This window comes from Anser cygnoides, chromosome Z (genome assembly GCF_040182565.1).
Source record: "Anser cygnoides isolate HZ-2024a breed goose chromosome Z, Taihu_goose_T2T_genome, whole genome shotgun sequence".
Lineage (NCBI taxonomy): Eukaryota > Metazoa > Chordata > Aves > Anseriformes > Anatidae > Anser > Anser cygnoides.
In genome coordinates, this window is record NC_089912.1 from 8,385,227 (window position 1) to 8,407,896 (window position 22,670).

At 41.5% G+C, this 22,670-nt stretch overlaps 2 protein-coding genes across 4 annotated transcripts in view; one reads left to right on the forward strand and one right to left on the reverse strand.

The window, feature by feature from the left end:
- Positions 1-2,250: 2,250 nt before the first annotated feature.
- Positions 2,251-22,074, reverse strand: DHFR (dihydrofolate reductase). The gene is made up of 6 exons (XM_048054346.2): positions 21,940-22,074; positions 21,461-21,510; positions 18,395-18,500; positions 17,371-17,497; positions 4,774-4,889; positions 2,251-3,142 (listed from the first exon to the last, which is right to left on the reverse strand). Exons 1-6 carry the CDS (start codon positions 22,023-22,025, stop codon positions 3,055-3,057), a joined length of 573 nt encoding a protein of 190 aa, XP_047910303.1. The 5' UTR covers positions 22,026-22,074; the 3' UTR covers positions 2,251-3,054.
- A 22-nt stretch (positions 22,075-22,096) lies between these two features.
- MSH3 (mutS homolog 3) overlaps positions 22,097-22,670 on the forward strand; it is a 119,208-nt gene continuing 118,634 nt past the window's right edge. For all 3 annotated transcript variants that reach the window (XM_066987708.1, XM_048054345.2, XM_048054343.2), the window contains exon 1: positions 22,097-22,273. In XM_066987708.1, coding sequence (XP_066843809.1) covers positions 22,166-22,273 — 108 coding nt within the window. In that variant the 5' untranslated portion in view covers positions 22,097-22,165. The remainder of the gene's footprint in view (positions 22,274-22,670) is intronic.

The window sequence follows — 22,670 nt, forward strand, 5'->3', positions numbered from 1 at the left end:
TGACCTGCCTCTTCAGAAGATTTTTGTGAGTGTACCTTGACTTGGTAGGCTTTATCCCCACAGTCCTGCTGGGCAAGCAGATACAGTTAAAGCACAACTGTATAATAAGGCAAGTGTCTTCTAGTTTCATACTGAACCGAGTTTTGTTAGGACTCGTCTTGGTCACCTCATTTTCTGCACTGATGGACAATCAACCCTTTCCATAGCTTTTTCTCCCTCTCCAAATCAGCTGATGCCTGCTCATATCTTCCTTTTCCATCAGCATTGCTTTTAAACCCTTAAGAATCATTTTGGTTTTAGGCTTAAGCCTTCGACAAATTTGCTGTAGTCTGATGAAGACAACATGGTTGTCTGGTCCCAATTAGGAGCTCATGTCAAATGCTCTCGATGCTTTCCTTAGATAACATGCATAAGCTAATAATTGTCATTTTTTCCTTTCCTGACTTCTCCTCGTGCTCTGTATATATACTAATAATATTCTGCTGTCTAAATTAGGAAACTCATATTACTTAGTACGTACCTTTTTTTCTCCATAGATTGTTCTCCATGACAGAGATTTGTTGTTGGAATGTTCCCAATTCTGTCCTTGAGTACACCATGACTGTAACAATACTAGTGAGCTACTTAAAACATTAACTTTCTACTACCAAATGGAAATTGCCATCCACTTTCAGATAAGAGAGATAATGAATAAAAGACAAGCAACAGAAACACTAACGGTTTGTTTTTCACCTCTTATACAGACTCTCTGGTTTTAGCTATCTTGTTAAAACTACTATTATCCTTAAAAATTAATTTTTTTATCTGTTTAGAACACTTTGTTCCTAGGAAAGCATGAATGAGGTGGATCAAATTATATCTGTACTATACCTTTCTTGGTGATTGGTAATTTCATTGTCACTCATGACGCTATTCGTTGCACTTAGCTGCATGGAAATGGAGAAAAACATGACGTTTCCCCATGTACTAGACATAATGAGAATCTGTGGCTTTTCACAGCATCATACATCACTGAGATATGGGAGTAAACAAAACATGGGAAAGCAGTATTTGGAACAAAAGATTTTTTTTATTTATATTTTTTCCCAGCAGTAATATAGAATATTTATATATGGGGAGGTGACAGGTACAATGCCCAGTTTAGGTGAGCAGCAAATAATCAGTCTGTGTTGTGCTTTTTCAACCCACCTGTCAGCCAGTGAAGCACTGCTTTTGAACAAGGCCCCATACAAATGCCAGATAGTAGCTCTGGCTTTGTTTCTCGTTTGTTTTTTTGCATTAACAATCTAAGATATCTATAAGAGGGCACAGATACAAAATTCTGCAGAGTAATCATCCTCTGGAAATGATACACCTGCAGCAAACTGTCCTATGTGCTTCCCACACGTATGGAGGCTTACACCCCTCTGTCTATCCATCTTCTTCAAACAGTAAGCATTTAAGCCTGTGGTGGTTAGTATGTCTGTCTTTAGGATGAGTGCATTTCTTTTGGACCTAATTTCATTGCACACATATTCATAATTCTTAACTGAAATTTGTAAGGCATATCAAAAATATCTAATGCAAAAGGTGCCATCTAAATGCAGTGTTGTGACAGAAAAAATGAAAACAAAACTTGCATGTTGTTGGCAGGGTGGCATACTAACAGATCTGTCATGAACATGTTATGAACAGTTTTAAGTAGAAATTGCAGTATTGTGTCAGAAATTCTCATTTCCTCAAATCACACACCAACCTCATTTCTTGTAGAATTTGACAAGTGAGGGTAGCTAATTTGGGGAGTACCAAAAACACAGAGTAACTACTTATGTTCTCTGTAGAATTGCTTGTATCCAAGCAAAAGTTCAACAAAACCAGAGTGGTTCTGCAAAACTTTTGACAGTATCTCATTCAATATATGCTTAGGCAGAAACTTTCTAATCTATGTTCACGAGAATATCACTGTGCAATCTAACACTGCCTAAAGTGTTTGCTTCCACTTTAAATAAATGTCAGTTGCTGTAAATACAGTACTTTGCAGATAAGCTGTGCAGAGCTTTTAACATTGACCTATTTTTTGATATTAACCGGCACATAATAAATGCTTTTGGGAGGTTATTTTCTCTTGTCAGGGTCACTGTGACTTACATTACAAAATATAAAAAAATACCAAAAAAAACCCCAATCTCCTTGGTAACAGTGTTTTTTCTTCCCTTTTGCTGTATGTTAGCAAATTAAAAAATAGTATTACTCCTATATAACGCAATCATATAACGTTGATGTTTAAATCTTTATTGATTGATGTAAAGTCAGCACATACAGAACAAGAAGATCAACATAGAAAAGTACTTACACTGTTAACATTTTGAAAGAAACAGAGTAAACTAAGACAATTCAGTACAGATACTGCAAAAATTATTCTTTGCATCAGTTTATTACTTTGTATCAATTTATTATGAAGAATTCAAGGGGTATCCATAGCTGATATTCTAAGTAAGTGTTTTTCTCTTATATATGAAACTTGCTTTTTGCTTTTCAAAAGCATGCAAAATCAACTTTTAATCTTCTCTTAGAAAACTGGCCACTGTTATGCTGTGCTGTACCGTCAAGCTGTGTAAAACTTGTCAATGTCCAGTATAATCCTCACTGATGTTAGAACTGGGACTTAGTGCAAGATTAAGGTCAATGTTACTTGTATTTCCCATAAAATGCTTCATAACACAATACTTTTAAAATGCTTTGGGGAAGAAGTCATCAGAGTTTTTAGGGTTACTCTTATTTTTTTTTTTTTTAAATTTCCTGCTCACAGACTGATCTGCAATGAAAGGGTGGTAGGGATCTGAGCTTGTAGGCTCTCACTGTCAGGGTTGGAGCTGCAGCTGCTGCTGACCACCCTCATATTTCCACTGCAGGATGTGTATTTGTGATGTGGGGTGTGTTTTCTGGAATCTTTCACTGTTGAACTATTGTACTATCAAGTAGGATTTTCTCACAGTGATGCAATATGTATTTTCACTCAATAAGATTTTATAATTTAAAATGCCTGCCCGTATGTAGAAGTACAGAAAAACTCATTTACTGTGCCAAGACAGTTTTTTCATACACTTCAAATTTGTACTGGATGCCATTCTCTTCCTGGACTTCAGCAGGGACACCTGGGTATCTAGAGAAAGGAAAAGGGAAAAAGCAAAGGACAAAAAGGAGATAGTAATATCATTGTAAGTCACCAGTAATTTATCCAATTAATCAGAACAGAGAGTTGCCTGGTAAAAAGGAGATGAAAATTAATCCTTACCACACGAATACTAACTACAAACTATTTTTGGGAAACATGTCACATGTGAATCATGCTACTATCAGCAACTTGTATGTACATCTTTTTAAATTGAGAAAGTAGACATGCAAAACAAACAAGACAAATAAAAAACAAAATTTTGATTTGAGCCTCCCACATTACTTAAAATGTCGGTAAAGGCAGAAGTGACATAGACACGTATTTTTTTGTTTGCTTTTGTCTAGATGGTCTAGAGGAAATGCTATGGTAAAGGCTTTTTACAGGTCTATGAGACCTTCTTAAAGCTAATGATTGTTACCTGCTACAAAGTGTTCCCCTCTATTCCAAAGTTACTAAAGCAATTTTTATTGATAGATACTCTTAAAATCTCTTCAGTTCCCTGTGACAGAATAAGAGTTTTGTATGAGTAATGTTGACATAGAGGGAGAAAGAAATTTTAAATTGTATTTGCTGGGTCAGCCTCTGTTAGGCTTCCATTTCAGTAGGGAAATTATCTGCTACTTTATAATTAATGTTTTAAGACCAAATTCTGATTTCAGTTCATTGACCAAAACTAATATATACCTAGAAAACAACCAAGAGAAAAAGGGAAGAACTTTGGGTCAGAGATAATTATATTACACTAGACTAGGGTATTACACATCACAGAGCACTTCAGAATATGTTGAAGTTGAGAAAGGTGACTCATACTCCCCACTCACTTTGCCTCTCCTGCTTCCTTCTGTGCTTCCCCCACCTATTCTCTGCCAATTCAGTGCAAATCCACTCCTGTGCCCTAGGCTGTGAGCAGAGAGCAGGACTTGCCATACGTTCTGTCTGCTGCTGCTCTGCCATTAGCTGGAAACCAAAATGGGAGCAGCAAGATGAAGAGTTCCTGTACTTGTGTTGCTTTTTGAGGCATCTATTTGTACTTTTGGTACCTCCCCACTGCCTGTTGGATACGATCTTGTTTGAAAGAACATAAAAAGCATGACTAGAATGTGACAAGGATAACATAAAAGAAACTGTAGTGAATGGCAGAAACTTAACTGTTTAATACTTGTTCTTACTAAGTTTGTTAGTAAAAAGTAAATTTTCACAAGAGAAAGGAATAACCTTAGAAATCTATAAAGGTCCAACCTACCCTGTTCTTTGTCTCAGATGATTCACCGAAGAAATTCAGAGGCTAAAATACCACTAAACAGCATACTGAGAGATACAAAGCTTAGTAAATATTTGAGTAATTCTACAGTGAGAGAAAATAATTAAGCTCCTTTTCAAGCGTCTTCAAACTGAGAAATGCAATCCCTTGCTGTAAGGGTTATGGGAGGCTGAAGAATCCAAAAAATTCAAAAATTCTGTCTGTTCTGAGTGTGGTATAAATTCCAGGATCTATGTAAAACACAACTTTGAGGAAAAATACAGTGAAAAGCACCCCTAACTTAAAACAGAACATGGCCTTAGTAGGATCCTTACACATTCAGAATAAATAATTATTAAGTCTCCCTTCTGATACTTACTCTGTGAGAAGTTTGTAGTCATTGTAGTCAATTTCTGGAAAAAACGTGTCACTTTCAAATTCATGCAAAATTCTTGTCACAAACAGTAGATGATTAATTGGCTTCTCCATTGCTGCCTTTAAATGCAAAGAAAAAAATAATTAAAATTGAATTGCTCCCTGTAAAACAGCTCAGCTATTCATGAAGTATTATTCTTGTTTAATGACATTTTTAATAATCTTGTGTTAAAACACTATTTGAAATCTATAAGACAATACCAAATATACATTCTCATTTGAAATGCTATTTTCTTTACCAATTCTTTGAATTCTTATTGTCTGCTCCAGACATCACCACAGCAGTATGCAAAACAAACAAAAAGATGGATCTTAGGACAGTTTCTACTTATATTTTGCACACTAAAATTATGTTATCTAAAACTGAAACTAATCTACTATTTATATACAAGGTTTAACCAAAGCACTGAAAACTGAACTCTAGATCTCCTCATTGCATTCTGCCCAGGAGCACTTTCTGAAAGGGTAACATCATCGTGTCCCAGTTCCACTTGTTAAGTGGCAGCAAGACCTGGTCTCCGAGCTTTGGGCTCTGAGAAAACTAATTTAATTAATTAATTAAGAAAAAGTTATGAGAAGTCCTGTGAGAAGAAAGAAGCAGTATGGCCTTGTCTCAACAAGTAATGTGTGTATTATATGTCTTTGAAAGACAGTAAATTTCAATTGGTGAGAAGAGGCCTGCACATGACGGTGAGTTTTTACAATGTTTTATTAATATCACTAAGGATTCATAGGCTACTTCTAGTCTGCATTAGTCTGAAATTCCAGTGATCAAGTTATATATCAATTTAACATCCAAGTTTGATCTCTGGATTATGGCAAAGTGGTAATACGTTTCGAAAGTCTTGTAACAGCACCAAAGAGAATTTTCAGGTTCCTCGAATGAAAAAGATTATAAAGACAACTGTAAAGTGAGCTCCTCCCTAACGAATACACACAAACTCTTGAGTTAAAAAAGCTACCCTGGTGTCTGAGTACAACAAATTTGTTGAAATGCTTACAGCTGTTTCCTTGTTTCCCTTAATGGCAATCAGTAACGCTTTGTTAGAAGTGATTCACCATGCAGCATGCTATTAGATACAACTTTAAGTACAGGAACCAAGTAATTGCAAATTTTATCCAATAAAATTAATCGGTAGTGTTGCTGAGAAGCTCATTTCTAGAAAAGTAGCTCTATTACTACAGAATACCTTAAAATGAGAGGGGTAAGTCACAGCATACGGATATCCATCAGCACTGAACTGGTGTACAACTAGTTTGTATACAAATATAATTTATTTATTTTTTTATCTAAGGGCAGGCTGTAGAAGGAGAAACATCATGTGGAATGATCGAAGAATAATTTGCTTCACAAAATTAAAAAAAACAACACCTTGTAAAATGAGATACTTTTCTTTTGCAGTAGGGGGATAAATCCACTTCCTACTCAGCTTAATGGGAATTTTTCCAGTGCTTCAGCAAGAACTCTCTACCAGCAGGAAAGGTCAGGGAAGAACGCATGGAGTGACTGGCCACAGCTGCTGAACGGGCAGCTGAACTTAGCCCAATGGGAACCAGAGAGTGGCCTCTGTTGTAGACAAAGGTAACATAGGTTGAATGGATCAACCAACTGTGTAACTGTCTGCCCCTGAATCAACAGAAAACATGCAAATGCCTTCGTGAGTTAGCCAGACCAGCTCTGGGGTCTGTATGTATACATAGCTCAGCTCAACGTAGAGCAAAAGAACCAAGCAACAAACAAAAAGAAGCTGCAGAAGAACAGGCTTGAGGTGGTTACAACCTACGTGTTGCTCCCCAATATCATGACAGTGAGCACGTTACAGAGGTGAATACAGTGAAACACATTTGTAATGTGATTCGACCATGTATTCCAATGGCTAAAGCTCTGCCAAGTGCAATTTTCACATTGCAATTTAAGTAGGCTGCTGTACCACATCATGAACTGACCTCCCAACCTGGCCTGAGTCTGACCTCATGGCCCAGTCCGGTCTCCCCAGGGCTACATCTGGCCCTGGTTATCTTCATGGAATATCAGGACAAGCTGAATTTTTCCCCAGTCATAGCAGAACCCACCACCAGATGGGATCGGCACCTTCATGGCTGTGGTGGTTTTACCCAGCTGGGCAGCCGAGCTCCACCACAACCACTCTCTCACTCCCCCTCCTCAAAGGGAAAGGGAGAGAAAATAGGATGAAAAGGGCTCAAGGGTTGAGGAAATGTCAGGGAGATCACTCAACAATTCTTGTCACAGACAAAACAGACTCAGCATAGGGAGATTAGAGAAATTTATTACCTATTACTAACAAGCTAGGGTAGTGGGAACTAAAGCAAACTTTCTTTCTCCCCCCTCACCCCCCTTTCTACCTCCTCCCCCTGAGCAGCACGGGGAATGGGGGCTGCGGTCAGTCCCTGATGCTCTGTCTCCGCCGCTCCTTCACGGTCACTCTCTGCCCCTGCTCCACATGGGGTCCCTCCCACGGGATGCCGTCCTTCCCGAACTGAGCCTGGGGGGGCTGCCCACAGGCAGCAGCTCTTCAGGAACTGCTCCCACACGGCTCCGTACCACGGGGTCCATCCCCCAGGAGCAAACTGCTCCAGCACGGGTCCCCCACGGGCGGCAGCTCCCCCCAGACCCCCTGCTCCTGCGTGGGCTCCTCTCCACGGGCTGCAGCTCCGGCCCGGGGCCTGCTCCTGCGGGGGCTCTCCATGGGCCGCAGCCTCCTCCAGGCCACATCCACCTGCTCCACCGGGGGCTCCTCCACGGGCTGCAGCGTGGAGATCTGCTCCGTGTGGGACCCATGGGCTGCAGGGGGACAGCCTGCTCCACCAGGGGCCTCTCCACGGGCCGCAGGGGAACTGCTGCTGCGTGCCTGGAGCACCTCCTGCCCTCCTGCTGCACTCACCTTGGGGGCTGCAGGTAGGCTTCTCACTCATTTCTCACCCCTCTCTCTCAGCTGTTGTAGCACACCAGGCTTTTTCCCTTTCTTCCATCTCCTCTCCCAGAAGTACACCTAGTGCCACTCATGGCTCAGATCAGGCCAGCAGCAGGTCCCTGTTGGAGCCAGCTGGAGCTGGTGTGGGGCAGCTGCTGGGCTCTGTTCACAGAGGCCATCCTTGCAGCCCCGCTGCTACCAAAAGTTTGCCGTGTAAATCCAACATATCAGACCAAGAGGAAGAGATTTATAAAACAAAAGGATCACTCTTCTGAGTTCTTGGTTTGCTACATTTGAAAAGTCTGCACCCTCACTGCATGGTCATTATGTTCCCTCACTCCGTTGCCACACTGGATCTCAAAGACATTCTTGGTATGACTTTCATTTATTTTGCTTTCCCACCACAATCCACTAAATTATCCTAGGACTGTATTTGTACCTGTACTAGTTTCTCGTGGGAGTTCTCTTGTGAGAGTGTTTGCTCTTCTCGCAGGCTCGCCTGCTAATGTAGCAGCTACAGAACCATTTAAGGTATTACAGTTTAATGAGATAAGGAAAGCAAAGTTGGTTTTGTTTCATTTTAGAGCACAGTCTATTAAAACCATAGCTGCTGATCTGTTCCTTCAGAAACACCAGAGCTGTTCCTCAGAGATGACTTTCCAAAAGAAAGGGAGGACAGGAGAGCTGGTGTCAGGACTGGTCCTCTTGTCCCAGGCAAGTCACCCCCATACGTGAGCCAGAGTCTTTATTACTCACATAAGCCTTTATATCCCTGTGAAAAGATTTTAGCATACCCTTGTCATTTTGCTCTTTTCTAGGCAACCATCAACAGACCTGACTCTGAATCATACATCAAGAAGTAGATGACCTAGGAATTATTTTCCCCATAATTTCGAGCTGTATTGGACAGGCAGCCATACAAAATTAGTCTGTCTGCACTTAAAGAACTACTACCTTGAATTAGTCGTCCTTGTAGAACACAGGTTAAAACAACCCTAAAGCTCTACAACAAATAGCTGCACATTACAAGCAGTTGTCGAAAGTACTACATAGAAAATTAATCTTTTAGAGATTTTATCACCAAACTGCTGCACACTGGAGGGCATAGCGACCAGTTGCTGTAGAAGAGACGAATTAAATCCAGTCATTCAAAGATTTGTCGGTTTTAGAAGGACACATGCACATAGCTTTGGCCTTCCCATCTTCTACTGATTACATAAAGTAGATAAAATAGGGAAAATAACCATGTGAAGAACTTATTTTTCGAGTGTCTTTCTGCTTCTAGACAACATTGCCAATCCAAGCAAAATGCCAGAACAACACAAAAGAGAAAATTTCAAAGAAAACCATTCTGTCCACTTGCATTCTGTTTTTCAACTCTTAATATGCATACTGCAAGCTGCATTTTTGAAGCCACAAGAGCATTAATATATACATCACATATGAAAAAAAAATCTCACAGCTAAAGAGCTCTCGAAGTTCTAGGTCTCACCTAGGTAACACTTAAACCATCTCTATTGGAAGGGTAGCTGTGATAACCATGATAAGGTTATTCACCATGAAGCACCTTCAAAAACGCTTCCTTCCCATGTTCCCAGGGCTTGGCCGAGTGAGGTGGGTAATACTGCTTCCTTCCTGAGCTGCTGAGGCTAAATATGGTGAGGGAGAGAACGCTGTGTAAGCTCCCATCACCAGTTCTCTGCCAGGGACAAGAACGGTGCAATAAAAATATTGTATGACCTTTACTGAAAAGCCTGCCCATTTTGCCCCAGCAGAAACAGATAACCTTTATGCACTAGACTTTCCTTTGTAAAGTGGAAAGAAGGGTCCATGTTAAGAGGGTCTTTTAAATTTTTCCCGCTACAATTGCAGCAAGCATCCTTGAAAAAGAACTTAAAAAGCAACGGCTTTCATAGCTGCATGGTTTGTGACTGCAACTCTGTCTCATATATTAACCATTTTTTTTTCCCAGAGGAATGTCGAATTCGGTGTTAGTTCACAACAACAACCAAACAAAGAACGATAGGAACATTACACCTTTCCTTCCAGTGTTAAAAACTTTAGTTTGAAGAGTGTACTGGAAAGGCTGGATGTGTCTCTCTCAAGTCTATGAAAGCATAAAGATGCTAAACTAAAGAAAGTTGTTCAACTTTTACAAGAAATTATTAGTTAATCCACTAGTCCATTGCTAACATTGTGGTTCTGTTTCTTCTGATTTCATTTGTAACAAGGTAAGAGACAGAAGCATTGACTAGAGGCATAACTACATTAGTTATGGATATATTTTTACAAAACACAGATTTCTATAGAAGGATAGTCCCATCAGCTGTAATGCTTTAACCTTGTCACATTTATATAGAAGAGACGTTAGGGAATTGCTTTATGATGGCTGTAATCTGTTCTCAAAAGACACCCGAAGGTCAAAGGAATAGTTAAATTGTCTTTCCATTGCTGTCATTTTGTTCACAGAAATACACATGGGAAAATTATTCTGTAAAGAAGTATTTAGTGGCATTACAGTGACAAAGTTACACTTGCTTACATGCTGGGAAGACAGCAATCTTCTCTGGAAACACAACTGCTCAGGACTGTACACATCTGCTTATTAAAGTAAGATTATAATGAGTTTGGTGGGACAGGGAAAGAAAATAAAGACAGTACAACCACTCTCCTTCCTTGAAATTTACCTACATTGTCATGGCCAATTGCTGCCTAAGCGGTTCTCTCCATTGGCCAGGAGAACTCTGCCTATCATCCAGCCTGAAACCCTCCATAACACAATTTAGTGTATATCTAGAATTTAGTTTCCATGCAAAGACCTGATGTTGAGATGTTGCCCTTTATTTGTGGCTTAGCTTTTCAGTCTACACTTTGCACAAGGTAATGTTACTAGCTTTTGAAAATTTTAATAGGATTAAGCCATACTAATTAGTTTGAAACAGAAATAACAAAGAAGCCAATGCAGTGCTGTGCTTTTTGCACTGATCCCTCCCAGAGCAGAAAAATGCTTCAGGCCTTTAGTGTGACGCCCTCCACGTCAATGGGTTCACACAGCTCAGATGAGCCTGCTCTTTGCAGCATGTTCTTGTAGCAGGGCTACAAGGAGACAACAACACACTGCACTGCAACATGCAAGAAGAGCACAGCACCTTACCGCAGAAAAATGGGCTACCCATGTAGCTCCTTCCTAAGTGGTTCTCAGTCCTTGGTCACATCTCCGACTGAACGCAACTCTTCAAAAAACGATGGTAACACACTTGTTAGTCTCTACTTCAGGTTGTATGCAGTTTAAAACCACTTTGTCTTACGTGCAGGGAAGAGATTTCTTTTATGGTCTGTAGGAAATTCAGACATACTAAAATGTAATCCTTAAAATGCATATCTTAGTATATACGTATTACTTAGCAAAGTTTGGGCAGGCTTGAAAAAATCACAGTAAAACTAGTGACTCAAATTATTAAGAAGTGATCTTTATGGTACAACAAAGATTTGAAGCTTAGCAAATGTGGCATCCACAACCCACTCAGGGCACGCAGAACCCAGTGAAGCGTATATGCTTAGTCAAGAAACTCTATTTAAGAGGGTAATTAATCATCTGCAAGAGACTTGCTGCACTAAATATGAATAGCAACTTCATAATTCAATAATTTTGAAGAATGAAAGAAGGTAGATTACCAAACCCAATATGTCAAATACTAATACATAGGAAGACACCTGAGCATGAATATTAGACAACATTTTCCCTCAGAGATTACTGGAAATTGAATTTTCCAGCTCAAGCCTCTTTGTTGCATAATTTCCCCAAACACGATTTATCAGCAGCATCTATTTTCTGTTATGCCCAGCCTAGGTATTAACTCAACAGCAAAAATAACAAAACTTATGAAAGAAGAACTTTTCTTCTGTTATGAAATTACAAGTTCTCCAAATTTAATACATGAATACAATTCTGTACTTCAGCAATATGACCTTGAGTGTCATTGTTTGCTTCCAAGGCACAGAGAAAGCAACAAGCTGAGTAGGAACATATAAATTAGAAGAGACAATTTTAAATGTTTGAGATGCTGTAAAAAAAAAAGTTTTATCAAGGTGAAAACCTGTTTGACATATAGCCTGTTTTAGTGTCACTAAAGAGGCCTTGGTTATGAGGACCTGAGTCATACATTTTTTATTTTTTTAAAGTTTTGTTGCTAGCTTTTTCCACTGGTGGGTTCATTCTTTGGAGGTTGTGTTTGGCTATTTTTACAAAATAGGTTTACATTAAACACTCCAAAAACATTGTATCATAAGACCATTCCATCCACACAAGTAGATGTGTTTTCTGTTTTTGTTTTCTGTTTTTAAGAAAGCCACTGTTTAATATTTGAGGATATGCTGGACTTATAGTTCCTATTCCTAGTAAACTCTCAATGTTATTCTAAATCAATTCAAAATACCCAGTTTAATCCAATTAAAAAAGACTGATCTAATTAATATTGAGCAGACATCCTTAGGACCTCCAAGCAGCACTATTTTTCAGAGTCAAAGCCAAGTCCTGAACCTCTCAATTAAGAGAGGATTAAAGAGACAGTACTTCCACACAGAGTGCATCCACACTGGTGTCTCAGCTCAGAACAGAAATGTGGTTTTGAAATCGATCTTCCAATTGTCCGCACTTGCCATGCTTTTGTTGCACCAAGGAGCAATCTTGGTGTGTATGAACTACATTTCTTGGTGCTGAAACCAAGTCAGAAAGTCTGCTTAAGGAACTTATCTGATATACTCCAACTGCTAATAGGAACTCAAGGGACAATGAGTGAATCACCACCACAAGTTGTCCAGCACACATGCACTCACTGAGCCAGCAAAAGGCTCTCAAAACATCAAGTGCTCATGCAAAACTATGGAGTGCCTCTCATGGCACAAAATGACTTTGTAATTGCTATGACCTGCTAGCCCTCACTGGGCTGCTATGCTGCTCCTTCTTGTCCGTGCAATCAATAGCAGCATCAACACCTTCTGGAACTCGGAAGACTCAGCATGGCATCACGCTGAGATCTGAGGTAATTAAACTTGTAAACCTGTGCTGTGAGAAATCCAAAAGCTTCCTTGGAGGCAGTATTACACTTTATGGCCGTCTCAGGAGGTTACAAATCTTATGAGGTGATCAGTGTTAAGACACACTTAAGAAGATGAAGGCTGTCCTTAGCAACACCTGGCACAACAACCAGCCACATCAAAAGCTTATCCCTGAGGACACTTTGAAGCAGGAGGAGGTTTTCGAACCAGTCTCTTCAGTGGACTGTGGAAGCTGTTTTTAATCCTTTATGTTTTCACTTCCTAATGCCAACACTACTCATCTGTCCCTGCTGCCACCAAAATGCAGAGGACAACAAGGTCCAGAAGAGACAGTTTCCCACAGTAAGCAGCTGAACAGAGTATGAGTGTAACCTGTATGAGAACACGGGATGGCCACCATGTTCAGAGCTCACCTTCTGTTCTTCACTGGACTTGAGGCAGAAACAAACTTATGTTAGTACCCCTTTGACCCTGGAGAAACCCGTGTCCTTGAGAACACAGGGAGGGTGGGCAAGAGGGCCACAAGCCACAGACAGCTGCACTGTATCCGTATAAATGTTCAGAAACAGGCAGGCTGTTTTCCATCTCTCCTCTGTAGTCCTGAGGAAGCAGCTGCAGAAGCAGCAGTGGCACCTTGCCTCTATCCCACTCCCTGCCTCTCTATTGCTGAGGTCAGCAGGCCAAACTGGAGGCCATCTAGCACTTTTGCATGCCTGTGCTGGTCGAAGCAGCACAGCAGGCACCAGCAGTTCAGAGAGACAGGCTGGAAACCTGCATCCCTTCCACACTTAGGCAGCTGGGAACTTGGTCCACCCCAGCACAGCTCTGTAGGTGCAGATACGCCAGGCTTGCGCATCTTCGTGATCTGGGCAGGGCAACATGAGACACAGAGGGGATGCAGTATTTCAGAAAAGGAAGGCAATAAAACATCTTGGATGACCCCGTGCAGAAAGGATTCCTTTTCTGTCTGAGGTTCTTGGGAAACCTCCTGAACCATGCGCATCTGCCTCAGTTCTGGTGCCACCTGTGGTAACCCTTCTGGATTGCTGCCCTGGGCCTGGAACTTGGATGGGATGTGGGCACTGCCCAGGGCACCCACAAAAGGTGTGGGTAACCAAAGAGGGCAAAGGCATGGTCTTGCACATGTTCCCTACTTGTAACAAATTTAGAAGTATGGTCTGTTCAATGACAACCTTGATCATGGTGGATGTCCCCAACCCAAACTGATTAATTGATCAGAAGTTGCTAAGCTTAGGAGCTTGTGTTAAAAGGCTCCTAGGAACAAGAAGCCACACTCTTGAATAATGATATGGACCCTGGCAATGGCAAAGAAGCAGTACCAGCTCTTGACAGATGCCCTCAGCTGTGCACCCTCACATTCAATGCATCCATCCCTTATCCTCTAGGATCCCTATACCAGAGGGATGCCAGCAGCCTGAGCCAAGAAGTCCCATGCCAAGGACCACTGATCAACCAGGGCAGAGCAGCTGCCGTGGTGAAGACTCCAAGAAAGGCACTGTGGCCATGCTCATACTCAGCCCTCAAGACACCCACAACAAGCCTGTGTGTGACAAGCTGCCCAAGGAGCTCTGTCGGAGGAAGTGCAACAAGGGTACGCTGAGCTCACCGTTCTCTCTTGTGGTGATCCTGACAGAAAGACCACTGTACGTTGACGAGTTTGTGATCTGCGTAAGTGGATTAGAGGCTGCACAGCTTGGGGTCCCCAGCATCTAAAGGGATTTAAGATTACCTACACTATTTTGTCCTTCTTTAAAGCAGTGTTTAAAATGTCACTTTAGAGCCTGAGTGCCTTTCTCAATGGGGTCATAATGGACTGGCTCCTCCTGATGCAAAACACCTCTTTGCTGCACTGTTGCAGAGGTGTATTCAAACGCACAAGAGGATTTATTCAGCAGGCACCACAGCGTTACTTCCCAATGAGCAAGAACAGAAGCAACCCAGGTAAGGACTGGAAAAGGACTTGATGGTGGTTGGGATGATCATTTGCAGGAGAGACATGGAAATTCAAGTATGAGGCTTTCTAGAGCGGAGTGCTCTCTTCATCAAGGTTTGTCCTCATAAAGCTCTACCTATTTTGAAAGATCTGAACTTTGGGCTAAAAGCCCCAAACTGCTAAAAGCAGAAATGCCATATGCCCTCAGTGCTACCTGCTTCAAACCACTCCTGTTGCACTTACTAGCTGAAGTAGTTACAGTCACTTTTCTCCATGACAGACTTGTACTTAATGAACACAAGCAGCCTTAAATCTTTGAGACATTCAAAGTAGTAAGATCAAAATAATGCTTTAAAAACAAGTACCTACAATTACTGAATAAAATGATTCACTTCAATTACCAATTGGTATTTTTACTTCCCACGCTTCTCTACATGGTAGAATGGAAATATTCCAGCAATCCATTGTGTATCTTCAATACAAGCACTAAAATATTACCTGCTGTTTCAATAGAAGTGTATGGTTTCCATCAAACCCTTTCAAATAAGATCGCAAAGATAGTTTGGATGCAGGAATCTGTATAAAACTTAAGATTTTTCCCTAATGAATTACAAATTCTTTTGAAACATCCTGAGTAGACACTTGAAAGAGGGAAAACAGCTGAAATTTTAAACCACATTCCTTCTGCTGAACAGCACAGCAATATGTTGTAAAAGTAGTCTTGATCAAAACTGCCTATTTATAATAAAACTAATGGTTAGTAATGGTATCAAAAATGACGTTGTTTTCTATCAACCAGACACTAGAAAAATAGTTATATTAAAAGCCGACAACATAGAATTTCCTCTATGAACAAGCACAAATTATCATTTTTTTACAGCACTAGATGAATAAGTGGCTAATGTACAGAAGGAGTAAATGCTTCTGCTCACATTATGCATCAGGCAGAATTACATACAGAAGCCAAATCCGGTCTCTTGCTCATGATGGGCAATTATGCCCAATATGAAGAGAATCTATCTCCAGAAATAAACTTGCCACTTATTACCAGGAAGCAGGCATTTTAATGGTTGACAGTGAAGGACAATTTATTGCTATATAATACTTGATTATAGACTGAGTGCATTTGGACATCAAATGCATGGTGGGCTTCGCCACATATGAAATTGACTATAAGACACAGATAAATGAAAAAAAAAATAGGTAGAGCAACAACAGTCTTTTACAGGCTATTTGCTTATGCATGATTTTTTTTGTACAACCGTAATTACTAATTCTTGTTTATTTTTTTTTCCCAAAATATATATTCCCTAAGACGCAGAGAAGAGATTCACAAAAGGCACAAACTGCAAGAAAGGCAAGAAATACTCAAACATGTATTTTCTCACCCTATATACAAAAAAATATTAACAGTCTAATTTGCTACCAGGAGCAGAATGGCACTTTCATCACACACCTGAAGTCCAAGTGCCAGACAAGAAGTGGAGTACATTTCCTGCATACCTGAAATGACCAGAGGACAGGAAATGATTTTTCTTTATTGTAAACATAAAAAGGTTGCTTTACAATTCCTACTTAAGACCTGTTTTTTAAAAAAAGAAAAAAATCAGAATAAAGAATGCTTCTCCTGGTTGATGTGAAAGGAACTAGGGTTGATGTACGTTATCTTTTCTGTGGTACTGTTTGATGATAAGTGTAATTTATATGAGAAACTAACAAAAGAAATCACCTGAGAATTAAATGGCAGACCGTACACTGTGTAGGGGGTCAAAGGATGGCTTCAGGGACATGGATGTAGGCATGGAAAGCAGGCTAAATTTTATATGTGTGTAAGACAAAAATGAGAGGAAAAGTTTTGGGGAACAGAGAAAGATAGCTGAGGAAATACAGGGCAACAAGAAGATAGGTTTTACTTTAGACTTTGTTGCACACCTAATACCTTAATTAAGGAGAGGAGGAACTTTGCTTTTGTAGGAAAACAGGGCTGTTTACACAGGGCTTTGAGAAAAAAATACAGTGGCACACACTGTCTTTTTGGAACATAAACAGACACCAAGAGAAACCTGGGGAGTGGGAACAGTAGGGACAGCTGGTTGCTGGAAGGCAAAAGAGTCAGTTCCACGTTTTATCTTAACTAATCTCCTCTTATTTCTAATGTTATTAAATGCCAGGTCTCTTTAAATACTCCTTTCTTATTTGTACACCTGTATACAATGTAATACTTTAGCTTAAAGCACTGTACTGGTTTACTTTGTTCTTACATCCTCTGCAGAGCCAGTCTACTAGGACAGTAAAATAAACAAAACAATATGGGTCTTGGTGTAAAAACCTAGCAATTTAAATAGTTAAGAAAAGCTCTCAAAAGCACAATGACTGTATGACATTGCAAGAGCACCATTTGCTACTTGGACAGGTATTTTAAACTTCTGAGTTGAATATTACTCTTTAAGACTTGCTCTGCTGGAGTCACTGGAGTTTGCTAGGTCACCTGAGTAAAAAAAAAAGGCTTACTCCTGTACTTTGTAAAGTGGAAATAACTTTGGCCTTCCTTCTTCCATCACAGAAAATTAGTAATTTAAGAGTACTATAAATGTACCTTATAAACCGAAGTGCCTCCAATGATCCACACCATGTCTACTTTACTCTTTAATTCCGGTGAATCCAGAAGAGCTAAGGCATCATCCAGACTTTTGGAAAGATAATGTGCTCCTTTTGGGGTTTCCCTAGGAAAACCAAAGTTTTATTAAAGGACCATTTGTCACAATAATCAAAACAATCACGGCATACAGTGTATTTCACTGAATTTACAAGTGACTACATGTTTCTCATTAGTTCATTATTTTGAAATGTCTATTACTGCTAAACCGACAGAATTCTCAGCTCACTGCAGGATTGCTTAACAAATCAAAACCTAACCCTAACTGTGACTTAAGAGGCACTATAAATTACAGACCTGATTTTTTTATCAAGTTTTTAAAAAAGCATAACTGGGGAATGTAGATATCCATATATTAAAATATAGATTTTTACTTGAATTCTAGAATTAATATTCTAGTTAGGAATTAATATTCCATTCAGCAAAACAAGTCAAAAAGTCCTTATCCTCGCCCCCCCCCCAACCTCTCCTTTCAGCCCCAAACTCACTAACAACTTCCAAAGCAATAAACCATTACAGGTGGACATTTTTATTTAAGAATACTTTGATTGTGGGTGATGTATTCAGAAAGACAGCTCTGAGAAAGGACACGTTCATATACATTAAATGTTAATAAAAATAAACTTCAAAAAAGTGATTGAATTCACCAATGTAACTAGGTACTAGAGAAATATAATTAAATATATGAGTCCAAAGGAATACTGGAAAGTGTCAGATGGTTTGTGTGTAGAGCTAGGACTTCTATTTATTATGCAAAGTAGTAATAATTGTTTTGTGAAGTGATTAAAAAATAAAAATATTAAAGAAATTAAAGGTAGTGATATCACTCAGAATCAATAGCAGAGGTGCTTCCTAAACAGATATAGAACATGTTACATTGAGAATTACTTTATGAGGTACTGCTATACATATCTTTAAGCGCAGCTTCGTTATGTTTTACAGGCTTATTATTCATCATACATACTTGAGCTCCCTGCTGAGCACTATATTAATTCTGTCTTTCAAAGGACGATGTTTCTCAGGAATGGAGAACCAGGTTTTTTTACCCATTATCACTGCATTCTGTTTACCTGAGTAAGAGAGAAAGCATTTATTTAAATGGTATTTTTGGTCTGTACTAAATTTGTTTAGTTGCTTAGTGACATCTGCTGGACTTTCCCTCCCCCTTCCGAAATCAATTTCACCAGTTAACAGAAGTACATGCTCATGACCCAAATTCTGAAATGAGTCACCGGCACAAAAGAACAGCTTTGTGGCCTCAAAGCGTTGGCAGGCAGTTGACACCAATGTAATCTTATTCACACTGTAAACTTGCAAAATTTAAATTAAAAACAACAACAACAACAACCCAACAACCAAAAAAAAACACACACAAAAGGCATGTCACTGTCCATTACATAAACACGGGCTCTGCTAGTTATGAAGCCAAATTCATCTCCATGTGTGGGACCAACTCACAACGTCAGAGTTCTTAAAGAATGAATAAACATTTTTGGTCTCTTTTTAAATGCAAAAGTGGCATTCAGTACTTGACTTGGTGTTTGCATGTTCCAGCATTCCAATTATTTGATCAGAAATAGTTACCAGGTTTGAGAGTTATTAAGAAAAAAAAGCAGCCAGGTAAAAAGACAACTTTTGGGAGAAGAATCAGCCAAATTAAATTTAAAGCAGGTGTCCGACAGATGTTCAATCATATCCTAGACCTCACCCTTCAGTATTATATCTGACCAAACACAAAGATGCATAATCCAATTATCTCTCACACACATCCTCTTGAGCAGAGGGCTATCAGCACTTCCCTTCATTATTAGCAAGTGGTGTTGTCAGAGACATAAACGTGGAGGTTGAGACTTACAAAAGGCAGGAGGAAGCTTATTACTGTGCTACAAAGCAGGAGGGATTCTGTTGAAAAGAAAAGAGCATTTGCACACAGCTACATTCTCTGCTTCTTGGCACACCAGAGAACTGATGTTCCAGCTGTCCATGTGCCATGCCTAAATACCCTTGTCCTGCAGACAAGCTGCATGAGCAAATACCCAAAGAGATGTACAGCACTGTCAGTTTAGTTTTTTCTGCAGAGACCACTAGCAGCAAACACAAAAGTTCTGAAAAGCATGTTTTTCCTCACAGAGATTCACAGAGGGACACCCAAGAGGTCAGAACAAATATTTATCTAGACCAATATCTAATTTACAGTAGTGGTCAGTGCAGGTACACAAGCAGACTAAAAGCAAGATCAGGTGATACTTCTCCATGGTTTACTTCCCCTTTTGAAAAATCAGTGACTGATCACTTTTTTGAGCTAAAGGTGGTAGCCTTGCTGTAAAGATTTATGGCAGCATTATCCATTACAAGGTCTGTTTACACAGAAACTTAACTGCTTGACATCTAAGATCATAGCTTATCAAAAGATTTGCAAGCAGGATGGAGCTTTTTTTTTTTTAATTGTATTTAAAATATCTTTTTTTTTTTTTTTTGGTAATGGGTTATTTGTGCCAGGTAAGGCGGAAACTGTAGATAAATAAAAAGACTTATGTTCTGTCCTTTTGGTATACAAGGGTGCAACGGGCTCTATCAAATTTCAAAAACACAAGTAAAATCCTTAGGACTGTTGGAAATGAGATTACACATTCTTTGTGGAATATGGAACAGACCTTCAAATCAGAAAGTGGGAATATGTCACTTAAACATGGGCATATGTTAGGCTTCCCAGAAGTTTTGTGAACAAGTAAATTTTGCTATACAGTATTTTTAATAGCAGTGTGGGAAAAAGAAAAAAACAGGAGAGTGACCCTATTGACTAAGAGAAGCAGCAAAAAAAACAGAGGGTAAGCCTGTTGTCTGTCATGGCCCTGATCCCACCAGCTGTAGAGAGCTCGCGTGGCTCGGAGAGGTCCCAACCTTCCTCTCCCAATGCCTCCTTCCCGCTCCTACCGCGTACCTTGCACTGGCCGTTCCAGCAGATGCCCAACCAGTAAGTACCCTGGTTGGTCTACTGGGTTATAGAATTGAAATGGCTCAAACAAAATTCAAACCAACACTAAAGACCATGTGAGAGGGGAGCAGGGATAATGCAGCAAGGCTTCACTCTCCTCCAGCAGAAAAGTATCCAGTCAGAACAAGCTGGCTGTTTCCAGCCCCTGCACTCTGGTATCCACTGGCTGGTGCTGATTTCCACAACCTTTTTGACCCTTCAGTAACTGCCTTTGTTTCACCAAATCATCTGTGATATTACCCTGCTGCAAAGGTCTCATTGCACCCCCCCCCCCCCCAAACATTATTGCTACATATTACCAGTACAGTTACATATTACTCTGTACAGATATACTGTATATTGCTGCAGTATTGGTGCTGCATATGAACAGTACACTTGGGGTTTTCTGGCACACTGGGATGGCTTCAGCACCCAGACAAACAAGCAAAATTAATGTCACAAGGGTCAGAGTGGTGTAATGAACGGCCAAGGCCAAACTACAGAGCAAACGAGTCAGATAAGCTATCACAGCCTGCAAAAAAATTAATAAAAAGCCTGCTAATAATTCAGCACATAATAACTTTGCCATTTTATAATTGTTCAGGGTTAGAGCTGTAAGCAGACACTTGTCTTCTACCCCGCTGGGGTAGCAGGACTTTGATTTTATTTATTGGACTTTATTTTTTTGATTGTATTTATTGGACTTTGATTCATCTCCAATCTCCCCACTTAGCTGAAACAACCTGCAGATGGCATTTTTATAAAGGGGTAAAGTACTTTTGGGTAAAAAAATTACCTTCTTTTGTCTTATTTATGTCAAAACACAAATTAGTTCATTTGAAGCATAAGACATATGAACAAGAAAGTGCGCTAGGTAATTCTACGCCTACTTTTATTGTGAAACAAGGATGATGGTGAGGCTTAGGAGGGTGTGGAAGGGCAGGCTGCTTGCAGAAGCCTACCTTTGAGGTGACTGAAGTGAAATTACCTGTTTTCTGTGACCGACACCACACGAACCTAATAACAGGGTGCCCACTGCACCTCGAAACACATTACCTTTCACGTGGGACGTGGTGGTCATTCTCTGGAAGTACTTGTACTCGTTCCTGACAAGAGAACGAGCAGAGGGTTACGAGGGTTTAGGATTAAATTGCATTTCTGTGACTGGAGACGGCTGCACGGCAGCGCCGGGGGGAGGCGGGAGGGCGTGAGGAAGCCGAGGGGCAGGGACCGGGCCCAGCCCGGCGCCATGCCCGGAGCGGGACCTTTGGCCCCGACCCCGCCTGCAGGGAGCTGCTCTCGGCCGGGACCCCCCCGGCGCCCCCCCAGCCCCTCGGGGCTCCTCATACGGCCCCGACCCGCGCAGCACCCAGCACCACGCCGTGCATTTTTCCCGCCTCCCAATCTGGACTACATCTCCCAGCGCGCACCGCGAGGCCCCACAGTCCATGCCGGCCGGCAGCGCGCCGCGGGGCACGCTGGGACTCGTAGTCCTCCCCCTCCTCCGGCACACCGCAGCGCCGGTCCCGCCGTACCTCAGCGGCGGCCAGGGCAGGGTGCCGTCCTTCCCGATGCCCATGTTCTGGCACACGGCCACGATGGAGTTGAGCGAGCGCACCATGCCCTCCGCCGCCGCCACCGACACCACTCCGAGACTCGCGGCGCAGCGGCGGGGCGGGCCCGGGGCGGGCGCTCTGAGGGCACCGCATCCGGCGGGGGCGGCGCGGCCGGGGCCGAGGCCTCGTCCTGGGTGCCGCGGCCATGCCGCGGGGGAGGCGGCGGGACCGCGGCGGTGGCTGTGGAGGCGGTGTCGGCCATCAGCCGGTGCTCAGCCGCTTCTTCGGGCCGGCGGCGAGCGGCGCGGAGCCGGTGCGGGGCGGCAGTGGTCGGGGGGCTGGGGATTTGGGGCTTGGGGCGGCGCCGCCGCGTGGTCTCCCCGCCGTGAGTGGGGTTTGGGGTGCCTTCCCCCTCCCCTCATGGCCCTGCGTGGGTATTTCAGCCCCTTTCTGTCGTCTTTGGGACGAGGTTGCTGTGGGAGGTGTGGATGCGGCGCGGGGAGGTGGCAGGTCGAGCCGTGGGGATGGGGTTTGCCTGGTAACTCGCTTAAAGCACCAAGGGTGGCCACCCAAAATGCGGATGCGAGCTGCTGAAAGCAGCTGCCGCGTTGTTGTCCTTAAAGCACATCTAAACGTCGTGCTGCTGCGAGTTGCTTCTGTGTATTTGGCCTTACTTCCTGCCTTCTGCCTGTCACAGCACGCTGACGGGG